Source organism: Trachemys scripta, chromosome 10, assembly GCF_013100865.1.
Source record: "Trachemys scripta elegans isolate TJP31775 chromosome 10, CAS_Tse_1.0, whole genome shotgun sequence".
NCBI lineage: Eukaryota > Metazoa > Chordata > Testudines > Emydidae > Trachemys > Trachemys scripta.
In genome coordinates this window covers 53,880,456-53,893,130 of record NC_048307.1, presented here as the reverse complement: position 1 = coordinate 53,893,130, position 12,675 = coordinate 53,880,456, and the positions used below count along the sequence as shown (strand labels likewise).

General features: G+C 37.9%; 1 protein-coding gene across 1 annotated transcript in view; it reads right to left on the bottom strand.

The window, feature by feature from the left end:
* Positions 1–12,675, bottom strand: part of RORA (RAR related orphan receptor A) — a 571,618-nt gene that overhangs the window by 169,545 nt on the left and 389,398 nt on the right. The window contains exon 2 of the mRNA XM_034783531.1: positions 2,339–2,368. Coding sequence (XP_034639422.1) covers positions 2,339–2,368 — 30 coding nt within the window. The remainder of the gene's footprint in view (positions 1–2,338; positions 2,369–12,675) is intronic.

Below are 12,675 nucleotides of genomic sequence, written 5' to 3'. Positions count from 1 at the left end.
CATAGTCTGAATCAATTCCTGATTTAAGAGAATTAGTCACAGTATCATTTAGTTCCCAAGGAACTTCAATCAAAGTTAAAGGAATCTGCAAATGGTGACTCTATTACAAGTATTGTATATTACTCATTTTATTCTGATCCTTGCCTAATGGATAAGCTCATCTTTCCATTGCTCAGACAACTTGCTTGTTATGCTTCAGAGAAGCATAGAAACATCTGCTAGGTACCAATGTGCAAAGTAAGAACCACACTTTGCCAATTCTCTTTAAATTACAAACAAGTAGATCTTTCTTCATGTGTATGATGCCAAAGAATAGGGCCTCTAATATCTGCTTGAGCTAGTTCATAGGGCACGTGTGTGATCGGTAGCAGCATATACATAATAGAACACAAACAAAGCTTTGCTTTTCTGCAAGCTATGAATCAGAATATCTTTCACTGTTACTGATAGAAGACAACATTTTGCCATCATTAGTCAGCACTGTCAACAGTGACTTAACATAAATCATCCTGTACAACAAATTAGGTTTCCAAAACAAGACTGTTTTCCATAATAGGCCCCAGACGCACAATCCATTAAAGCATAAGCGAGGACAATTCCTTATTGGTCTGACATGGATCAAGAAAGTCTTTCCTACAGTCTTCAGGTCTCTGGCTAACGTATAATTTTGTGTATATATGGCACTACAGAGTGAAAATGGAGAAGTGGTGTTCCTGACAGCGGGTAAGTCAAAGGCGCTACTGTATATAAAATATATAATCTGGTGGTTTCAGCTTAGTTCCAGGTGGACTGGGAGTCCATGTCACAAACCACCACATACAGTAAGCACAATCACTAGCCTCTGCACAAGAGAGGCCCAGGACTGAGCTAGCATAAATTCTGAATTACTTACCACCTCTAGAGAGGGTGGTCCCTCCAGGCCAGGGTTGAGCTCATGGGCAAGGCTGTGCAAGGAAGCTGTCTGTACATTGCCTGGCCTGCGGATATACAGAGGACTTCAGTCTCCTGTACTGTCAATCTCAGTCACTGTGAGCTCAAATATTCACCAAAAGCTAAGGGCCAAATTTTTCCCTCAGATGCCCATGTGTAGTTCTCATTTGTGTCAATGGGAACCACATATCCATACATCCAATGGGAGAATCTGACCCTAAAAATGAGTCTTTAGTACTAAACCCTCCTATGCAGAGGACCATCATTGTGATCTAAACAAGTTTGCGACATTTAACATTTCAAGCAACGTGACATCAGAATGTCTTGCATCAACAAACCGTAGACTATAAATCTCTTATTAAATATAAGACATTGTTTAGTGGTACATGATTTTAAAGAGAGTGTTTTTTCTTAACATGGATATTTTAAAATGATGAATGAAGTAGGAGTGAAATTAATGTAAGATATTTTATGAAACTGGTTTCACCCTATGAAGCTGTGGTAAACACACCTCTAAGTCTTGTCTTTGTTAAAATACATCCTAACAAGTCTTGCATCGCAGCGTGTATGATACCAATACGAGGCATTCATCAAATTCCATCTCCATTAATTTTTCCTCCTTCTATGGTTACGTGAAACGGTGGGCAAGTGCAATCACTTCACTGTACCTGACTTCCGTGACATTCTGATTTCGGAACACTGCAGTGTATAATATCACTCCCCACTAACAAATCGTAACATTTCCTCAGCTCTGAGCTTTTGGCTCACTGTGGAGTAAGAATGTGGGCTGATCCCAAAAGTAGCTGTCTGTGACGAGGGGGACTCGGAGTAAATATGTATTCAGTCAGTGCACACGTCCACATCAGTTCCCACAATGCCATTTACTATGGCTTTGTATATGGATGGCTAACAGAAAAATTTCTCATTTCCAACCAGAATTCTCCTTAAGCACAAGCACAACATCATCTCACTTATAGACTAGTGGACAGAAAGGGGGAGGAGATTTAAAATAAAATTAAAAAAATAGGTTTTCATTTGAAGCATATCGCATATGTAACAGGCACACAAATGAAGGGAGATCAGAAGGTAATTGTCCTCTCCCTTGGCTTCAGGATACACTAGTTACCAGCTGACTAGAACGGCACATATATCAGAACCCAGAGCTTTGCCTTGCCTCTTCAAACCCCTTCCCTTCCCTCCCTCTGCCCCACAACACACACACACTGCATACTCATTTTGAGGAAATATCATCCCTGGGCTGAACCACTCTGTCTTGGGAAGCACACTAGAGTTTGTAAAGTGGAACTTCCCCAGATCAGACAAGCAGGTAATAGTCTGAGATGCACATCGGTCAGACTACCATGAATTCCATTTGTAAGAGAAGACCAAATCAAAAGGTATTACTTACATGTATGCGTCTTCTTTGTTACGGAAATACCTGGAGGGAAGAAATGATACCATTGTTAGGAAAGTCACCATTGTGTAAACTCTTTTGATACATATTTCATTGTTAAACTCTTTTATCACAGACATATGGCTGCCTCTATAGAAGAGGCATGAACGTCACATTGATTTCAACATTAGATTCAGGAGTATCTCCCTTCTTTGTGTGCATGTTTTAATGTTATTTTGTATCCTCATCCTCCTCCCCATAAATGAAGGCTCAGCTACGTATCCACTGAGATTTTGTTGACCAAAAGCCTATTCAAGTTAAAACTGATTTGAGACATGTGGCTGTTCTAAAAGGCACAACACTACATTCAGAGGGCCCCCACCGTTTATTTCCCATGGTAAAGAATTTTCCCACACTCATACCAACCAATGCACATCAACCTACCTGGACAGAAAAGATCTGAACAAGAGAGCAATTCATTTGCTATGGTCATTAAGTTCAACTTGTCTTTTCACTGCAAGCTGCAGATCATGCTCATTAAAACCAAATAAACAGCTTTATGAATATGGGCATTATTGGCTGCTATTCTAAGCTGGAAGCAAAATAGATATAACCTGTTAAATATATTGTTGAAGTAATAAAGATGTTTTTATGCCAAAGAGGCTTGTGGTGATAGTCAGCAGGGATGGTCCAGCTCCAGTGAAATTTGAGACATTTTAAAAAATGCAACAAAACAAATGGAACTAGGCAAGATACATAATACCAAATAAAGATAACATTAACTCTGTTAAATGTCATCGGAATTCATGCTTGAATATAAACAATGTTGTCTCCACTTTAGTAGATAACTGGTGCTATACTCTGAGCTCTCATTATTTAAGCTTCACTCTCCTTTGGGGGCATTCTGTGAGAGGGGAAAGAGGCTACTGGAAGTAATACAAGTATTTGAAATATTTAGTTCATGATTAAAACCTGTAATGAAATCTTGGATTGGCTTTGCTTGCAATGTATGAAAGTAAGGCAGTTCTGTATCTCCTTGACCCCCAAAACAAATTTATACAGAAAGAGTAAATTTTTATTTTAGCCCTATTACTTTATTATGGAACTTCTCAGCGGGACAAAGTGGATTCTAAAACTCCACAAAAAAAACAGATGATGTTGTTTGTAAATTTATACTTGACCTCTAAAGACGACATTTTCAAAGTGTCCCTATTTTGACACACAATTAAATCAATATTGCCAACCCCAAGCATTCAAGAATCATGAGGCACAGGCCTCCTAAGGTGACCAGAAGCAAGTGTGAAAAATCGGGACGGGGGGTGGGGTGGGGTGAGGGGTAATAGGAGTCTATATAAGAAAAAGACCCAAAAATCAGGACTGCCCCTATAAAATCGGGGCATTTGGTCACCCTAAGGCCTCCTAAAAAAAAAAAAAAAAAAAATCACAAGATTGGCTTAAAATCACGAGCTTTTAAAAAAATATTATGAGTTTTAAATTATCTTATGGTTTTTCAGCCTTTAGGTTTCACATTTTCAAGATTTTTTCCATAACCACAACGGGTTGAAACTAATTTAAAGGAAAGCTGAGATTCTCACAATAACCCGATTCCAAACTTTAACAACAAATATCACAGAAGTTGGCAAAACTGATGACGAGACCTAACTCAGAAGTGCTGAACACTGCAGCCAATGGGAGTTCTCAGTGATCAGCATCTATTCAGGTGCCTAAACTTGATTATTTATTTCTAGTGTGGCAACACACAAATATCCCTGTCAGGACAAAGCCCTGAACATCCTAGCTATTGGACAAAACTCATAAGAAGCACTGTCCTTGCCCCCAAAGACCTTGTAATATAATTTGAGCAACAAGCATGGCAAACAACAGACTCGAAGTTGAGAAGAAAGGCAAGAGTAACAATAATAAGGTCATGTGATTACTTAGGTAGCTATTGCACAGCTATAGGCAGACTTGAAAAGATTAGATTTTTATTGCTAAATGTAGATTACACCGTACCCACACAAACATATGAAAAAATATTTCCCTCGATGATAACTGAAATTTACAGATGGGCCAAGTAAGAAAAATGCAGCTTGAGAACTTATTAGAGTTTGATTTAAGGATATTTACTTTATATATTTTGACATGTGATAGGAAATATCATCCCTGGGCTGAACCACAGTTTCAGGGTAGTTACACTACTATGCCCCCACTCTCTGGTCCATTGCAGGAGTTCCCAGTCAGTCTCTGGGCCCTGTTTTTAGTTCCTGGAGAAGCTGTGGCCCACAGTGATACACAAATGTAATACAGCATGTTCCCTCAAATATACTGCATGCAGTTACATTATCTGTCACAAGGATGTTGACAATTTGTTTTAGCATCTATCAAGCTATAACTTTTTGAATCTCAATGTCTACTGTCATTGCATAATTATTGTTTGCCTCCCTCCCATAATTTTCCACAACCGTGAAAATTTAAATAAATACAAATCAGCGGGAAATGCTTAAAAATAACCATCAAAATCATCTGTTAAAATTATAAAAAAATAATTGAATTCTGCAAAACCTACTTATAAGGTTCAAAGTAATCCTACTGCTTTATATTTAATAAATAAAAATCATCTTTCCTTAACTGTGTCACAACTTCACCATCATTGGCATGGCTGATAACATGCAGGCACTGCACCAGAAGTGGGTGTGAAGGAGAGAGTAAAGCTGGGGGGTGCTCCATACATAAGGGACAGAATAGAAAAAAGTGCTGAGGGATTTTCATAATTGAGGAGGGGGGAGTGGGAGCAACATATTGAGATAAGCAGAAAAGTAGAGAGGAGCATAGCTGGGAAGGTTCTTGAAGGTGGAGTGAAGAAACTCGAACACAATTCATTTGATAAAAGTGGAAGGATTCAAAGAATGGGATGACACAGTCAGAGTGAACCAAAATATTGTTAACAGGTACATCTTAAAATGATCAGTGTGGGCAACATTTTTCAGAAAGGCCAGAGAGAAGGAGGTTGCAGAAGTCAGGACATCTTGGAGAAGATACCAGACAGGGATTGGAAGGACGGAGACCAGTCAGGAAAGGAAAGGTACATTGATGTGTCATCAGCATAGAGATGCTACTTGAGGCTATGAGTGTGTATGAGAAAAGAGGAGGGGGCCAAGGCACCCAATTTGATTTTGGCCTAACTATCTAAATCATAGTACATACATCTGTAGATACTTTGCAGCACCCACTTCTATATCTGGATCTTTTTAAAGGTCTTACTTACTTAAATTTGAAATTATAGCCCTCATCAGGAACACACATTTTTCCCCCAAGAGAGAAAGTCTTTGTTATTTTCCATTTTCTTGGTTGATCTATAGAATAGCACATACAGCTCCTTGCAGAAGTCATCACTATGAACTTTCCTAACATTTCCTTGATAGAAACCCTCATCTTTGCCATAGCCTATTTGACTAGCCCCGACAATCTTAGGGGTATTCTACTGCATCACAAATGCAGAGGAAAAAAAGAGTCTTTAATTTGAACACGATTCGTAACTCTCTCTCAGAACTCTAGTGCTAATAAATTGATACATCAGTGCTCTTTCAGCATTATGAGAGCCATATGTGTACTCTTCTCAGAAAATAATGCTTTCGGTAAAATCACTTTGAACAGAAAGTGCTTATGCTGTCACTTCTGATTACTCACAGCCTCATCACAATAGGGTTTGCCACAGCACAAAACAGACTTAGCTGTATTTGCTGACCAAGGGACTACTTTCTCCTGATGCATGAAGCACTGATGGAAATATCAATGTTTATATCTTTCTACTTAAAATTTTTAAACAAGTGTGGTATATTTATCTAAGCAAATGTATCTGTAATAATTACTGATTAGCAGCCAATAAGGCTTAAGATCTTTTACACACATATTTTTAGATCTGTTTAAAAACATACATCATCTTGATTGCAGTCAATGATGGTGACTTCCGCAGCATTACACTGCCATTAGCTGTGTATAAACCAAAGGTATTAATTTTAATTGAGCCTTTACTGAAACCAATTTTGGTCCAAATGAAATCAATGTGAGTTTTGCCATTGATTTCAACAGGATTAGATTAAAGTTAACTAGGAATCTTAATTATATTTTTAAATAAATATTTTTTTAATTTGTAAATGTAAAGATTCCTCCCACATAAATAATTACACATGGAGAAATGTTGAATAGCAAAGGTACTGGGACATCCAACCAGTTAATCAGATAGGATACATTATAACCAGTGCTTTAACAATAAATATGCCACGCATTTCTAGGTCATTGTAGCATATCTTGTCTAGTATTATGACAGGAAAACAAAGGCAAAATGATTCTAACCACCTAAGTAAAATAATCTCCTAGAAATAGACAATTAAAAGTGTGTTATGAAGGGAAATGTACAAATAACTCTGAAGAATCTGTCGATATGAGGCATAAACTAGGCACTGTCATTAATTTTACATCATTCACCACCAATGCTAACTCTATTAATGTCCAGATTTCTATTTCTATTCTATAGACCATATCTCACTAGTTTTACAGAAGCAGTCAATTCCACTGAAATCAATGGGATCACTTCAGGATCTAACTCTGCAAAGTCTAATGCATATAATCAACTTTACTCACCGATTCATCCCATTAAGTTTAATGGGATTACTTGTGTGCCTAAATATTTGCAGGATTGGACCCTAAATTTGTACAATGGAATGGAAAATGGAATACAATGGAAAAATGCATATGGCATGGATGATCCACAATTCAGCATAGGACCAAACTCCAAGATGTGTCTAAAATAAAGCACCAGGTGTTATTTTTGTAAACAAGTGGGGATATACACAATCCTTTGACCCCAGTTAAAAATGTTATTTAAGAAAAACTCAGATTTTTAAATCAGATTACAGTATGTTACACTTTACATACATGGGTTCATTTTCAATGTGATTTTCTGAAGTAATGTGTGACAACTTAAAGTGCTTATCACTGTCTTAAACTGCCAATTTTTCATTCTAATTTTTAAAACAAAAACAAACAGCTTCAGTGTTGCTAATACAGAAAGATTTCCTGATTTCAACCGGCCAGACTTCAAAGTAAAGCAAAGGAAATGTCATGAAAATACCACAGTACATCATTGACATGCTTATCAGTGAGTGAAAGTTTCAATATTACCTTATCACAGTGTTTATCACTTCAGCAGTGTGACTGGACATTCCCAATCAATGCCAAATCCTAGTCAAGTTGCTATGCAATTCTCTATGTGGCAACAAGCAATTTCATTTTGTTTTAAGTGAAAAGAATTTATATGACACTCGTTTTTCCATTCCCACTATATACACATCATTTGCCATTATGGGTGATATTTACAAAAACAGGTTTCTGTATGGAATGAACTTGTGGAAGAATACCTAGCAACAAAGATAGGATATCATTTTGCAAGCAGTTAGCCATATGACCTTCACTAGCCAACTTCAAACAGAGATAAAAATGTCTTTTGAGAATAAAAAAACCCCCAAACACTTTATACATCATAAACTATTTCTTGGAGTTGCCCACCCAAATAATGTCTAAAGAAGCATAATGAAACATTGCTTAGTCTGTGAACTCAGATCATTACTGCTATTGTACGATTGTCAACTTTCCATATTTCAAGGGGAAAACTTCTGTACTTTGATGTACAGAATGATAAGTAAAAAGTCCCATCTGGCAGAATTCATTATTCTCTAAAACATCCAAGGGAATATTTGCTTGAGTGCAGTAGTTACATATAGTTTTCTTAAACCTCTGAGAAAACTGTTCCAAAAAAATTGTCTTTAGAAAGGCCTGGCATCAATGGCAGACCATGTAACTGAGCTTCAGAATGCTTCAATCAGGATAATGTTTCAGTTTCTTTATTTAATATTATTTTAAACTGACTTTATAATACTAGCTCATATCTTTGAGCCAACATTAGTTGTTTATCCATGGCATGGTTACAAAAAATCAGGAAGTCAGCATTGTAACTTTGGGAAATTCTGAAACTTAGTGTTTTTATGGCACATTATAAACCTGTCATTATGGAATTAAAAACATTAAAACTTTTTAACTCTAGGCTTCCCGCCTGATGTATTGTGTAAAATCAAAAAGAAAATGTATTACAATCTTCCGGATCCTACTGTGTTTCTATCCATCACTCTACTTCTCTTTTACTTTATCATTGTTAGAAGCTTGCAATTAAGGTGGTAGATTATACATAACACTTGAGTGCTTGCAGAGAACCTAGCAAAGCAGAATAATAGACTGGAATGTACTCAGACAGGAATACATTCCTTTAGAACGTTTAACAATGGTTTATATAAAGTACATAGAGCTCCCTGGCTCAAAGAAGTCACACAATCTTTCTTGGCACTGTTTTTATGATGGTCAAGGTAAAAGTAAAATGCACACATGTATTGTAAATGCAGGCTGAGCAGGTCTGACCAAACAAAATTATGTTACAAAACAATGTCCTTGTCCAGGACAAAAGAGCAGTTAATGATAATCAGTACATATTATTGAAAGTGCTCCAAGTACTTTTGTTTCAAAAATTGTTAATGGACACTAATGCTTACAGTTCACTCAAAAGAGAAATAAATTATGTGCTAGGGTTGCAAGGACAACATACACTAGACATCAAACCATCAGGAATATAAGAACAATCAAGCATTCTATAATTACATAAAAGCTTTTTAAAAAAAATCACTTTAGAAATTATGAGCATGAAAATATTTTGTAAGGATTTCGCTTTCGTAAAGCTTGCTCATACAGAAAAGGGGACGTCTAGCTGTTACCGATAGAACAGCAGCTCACCATGGCAAAAACAAATCTTTTCTATTTAGAGCTCATGCCTTTTTATTGTAAAGGAATGGTGTACAGGGGGAGCACTCAATGTCTCTTGGGCTCAGATCCTCAAAGGTACTTAGGTGCCTAACTCCTATTGAATTTCAAATGGAGCTTGATGTCTAAATACCACTGAGGATCTAGGACTTTGACTCCCTGGTTGAACTGGAAATGCTGCATACTCTTCTGAGGACTGGATGAAGGTCTGGGCACTTTGGGTAACCTTTTCAGAAGAGGCTAAGTGATGCAGGAATTTTAAGTCCCATTTTCAAATGTCACTTAGGAACTAAAGATCCAGTGAGACACAGACTCCTAAGTGCTTAATTCACTTTTGACTTTATTTATTTCAAAGCAAGTTTCTAACCCGCAGAGTTAGGGAGAACAGCTTGGAAATGTGAACCAAGTGTAATCATTGCAGTGATGTCAGCAGACAACCTGGAACAATTCCCACCCAAGCAGAGAGAGCCCAGCAATTGAGGTAAGGACTGGAATCCCCCATCCTGCTGTCCCTGCCTCTCTGGAAGAGGAGAAGGGACTCCTGCTGCCAATCCTGGTGGGGCAAGAAGGGAGTTCCATGCTACTGTCCATGCCTCCCTTGCAACAGAGGAAGACACCCTGCCACAACTACCCTAGGGTGTGGTCAACGTCACAATATAAGGGCAGGGCCAGAGCCATGGAAGGAGCCATGTATCTAGGGCCCCTGCTTGCTCTACTCCAGTCTCCCATATCTATAGCCAGTTCTGTCGACACCCTGCCTTGTTTCTATCAACGGAGATCTGTTGTGGTTATTAAAATTCCAACTATATTTGGAATACAGATTACCCTTGTGCCCAGAAAAGGTTCTCCAGACATATTGCTTAAACTATGTTCCTCAGCTTCCCCATATGTAAAATGGGGATAGTATGAGATTTACAGATGTAAAAACACTGAGTATTTAAAAAGTAGTTTGAGTATCATCCCCATTTTATGGTGAGGTTAATGGCCTGATTTAAGCAAGTGTTAAGCATCTGGCAACACCATCTGACTCCCAGTCAAGTCACTTCTGGTTCTGATACTGACTTGCTGTGTGATCTGGGCACATCATTTAATAACTTCATTTTTCATAAAGGCTGAGCACCTACAACCTCAAAGTGACTTCATCTCTGAAAAAGCCAATAAAACTATTATTGTTCCTCCAAAAACCCAAAATACGCATAAAAAAAGAACAAATGTCATTGTCATTACAAAGGCTATTCTCTCACTTTTTGAAACCCTAACCCTGTGAGAACATTTGCTGATATTTGCTCTCAACATTCCCACCTCATAAATTCTTACTGTCCCACCTCAGGTGCCAAAATTCCAGAGGACAAAAGTCTGACTCTAGAGATAAATGTCACTATCAAACCTTAAATGTTTGGTACTAGGATAATGCAATTATTACACACATGCACTTAGGGATAACCAAAACAGTTTACACTGACGCACAACACCCTTTATTTACCCGAAGAGTTGGCACACAATGTTCTCCCCAGTATATAACACTGGACACCTGGCCGGCTACATTTTTTTAAAACTCTTCCCATAAAGCATCAGCTATTGGCCACTGCCAGTGGCAGGAGAAACTTCAACACTGGTCAGATCCTGCGCAGAAAATCTTCTGCTTGTATTGATCACGAAAGCAACGTTTCACACTTCTTCATTGCAGTGAAACCCTGATTTTTGAAAAAAGCGATTTTTGCTAGATCTTAACTGAGTTAACTCCTAGTTAACTTAAGGTCAGTTATGTCCCCTTGAGTTTCTGAGTCAAACTTTACTCCTGAAGAGCTCCTCTGGAGTGGATTAAACTCTTTAGTTCCCCTTTTATGGAGACTGCTGGTCTAACTAATTGGGAAAACTGATGAGCTAAGCCCCAATTTTAAGGCAGTTTCTGGTGTCCGGCACTTGTTTTCTTGGACTTGCCTTATCTCAAGGAGGGTCTTTCAGACCTTTAAGTATTTTCTTTTTCTTCCATAAATAAGTAATGAAATAGATAAGAAAAAGACAGACAGACAAAACATATTAAAAAAATCTCTACATTTTTATATGGCAACCATCAGCGTAGTATATATTTCTATACAGCTGACCTAAACTTATTTTCCCTATTTGTACCTAGTGTATTAAAAGTAAAATACAATTTAGAATTGTATCTAAAAAAAGAACATAGATCCAGCAGGAGGCTTCATAGGAAAACTTTGAATTAGTTTTGTTTTAATGACTAGTAATTACACAATTGACTGAGCAAACCATGAAGTGAGGATTTAAAAATAGTTTTACAGTGCAACACAATTATGGGGAGCAAATTCAGTTTAATGTACAGCATTCTATAAATCCACATACACCCCTCCACTATTATTCTTAAGATAAGCTACAAACCATAAAGAAATCATACATCTCTGAAAAGCTGACAGAGGCCTTCTTATTATATATTTTATCCTAACTGTAAGTCTTACTATAAGCCATCATTTTATATAGTTTTAATTATGACAGTAAAATATTGCCACAAGCGACACCCTCTCTATAAGCCCTGTACCTTTTCCTTGCAGTGACATTCAAAGCACAGAGTCTCCTTCATTAAAAGGAGCTGTCCTATCAGCTCACTAATGGGAACAATTCATTTAACCTGCACTAGATATACAGCCAAGAAGCTCAGTAATGTGTGCAGCTTCCTGAGGGGAATCAGTCCTTATGGTTGGCCCTTCCTGATTCATTTGATTCATTGACTAGAGTTCCACTTTCTTTCCACTTCGTCTGATTTTAGACAAAAAGGACATTCCAGAAAATGTGAATTGTTTAACTATTAGCATAATTTTAGCAAGCTCACTGTTTGATATCACTACAAGCAGCTCAATACTATGAAGCGATGGGAGCTTCTTGATTCATATTTGTTGTATTTTGGACATTCTATAGCCCATTTTACTCCTCTGATGACACCGTGGGAGTTGCTTCTTTTTGCATCTTGGATCATAAAAGGTTAACTTTTCCTGACTTTCCCCCTGACCTTCTGCATAAAACAAAAATGCCAGCATATATTTATTAAAAGTTACATTTAGAAGCAATACCTTATTTAATCATGCAGTCTAAAGAAGCCTTCCATCAATACACAGAAGAAGTACAGAATGAGTTGAACAGAGCATCTCTGCACTGCCCTGTTAATGTACACAGCAGTGCCAACCCCAAGCATTCAAAAGTTATGAAACAGGCTGTGATGGGATGTATAAACCCCACACAGACGAGGAAGGTGCCAGAGAGGCCATGCTGGTAGGGCTGGCCCTTCCCTTCTGACCCTGTCAATCTTGTATGATAGGGAGAAGGCCTTTAAAAGGGAGGAAGCTGCAATCAGCTGGAGGGAAACAGGGAGGCACAGGATGATCTAAGCAGCAGACTGCAGGAGTGCCTCCTGAAGCCATGGAGAGTATGGTGGACTTCCAGGGTAAAACAGACATGTTGGTGCTGGATCACTGGCATAT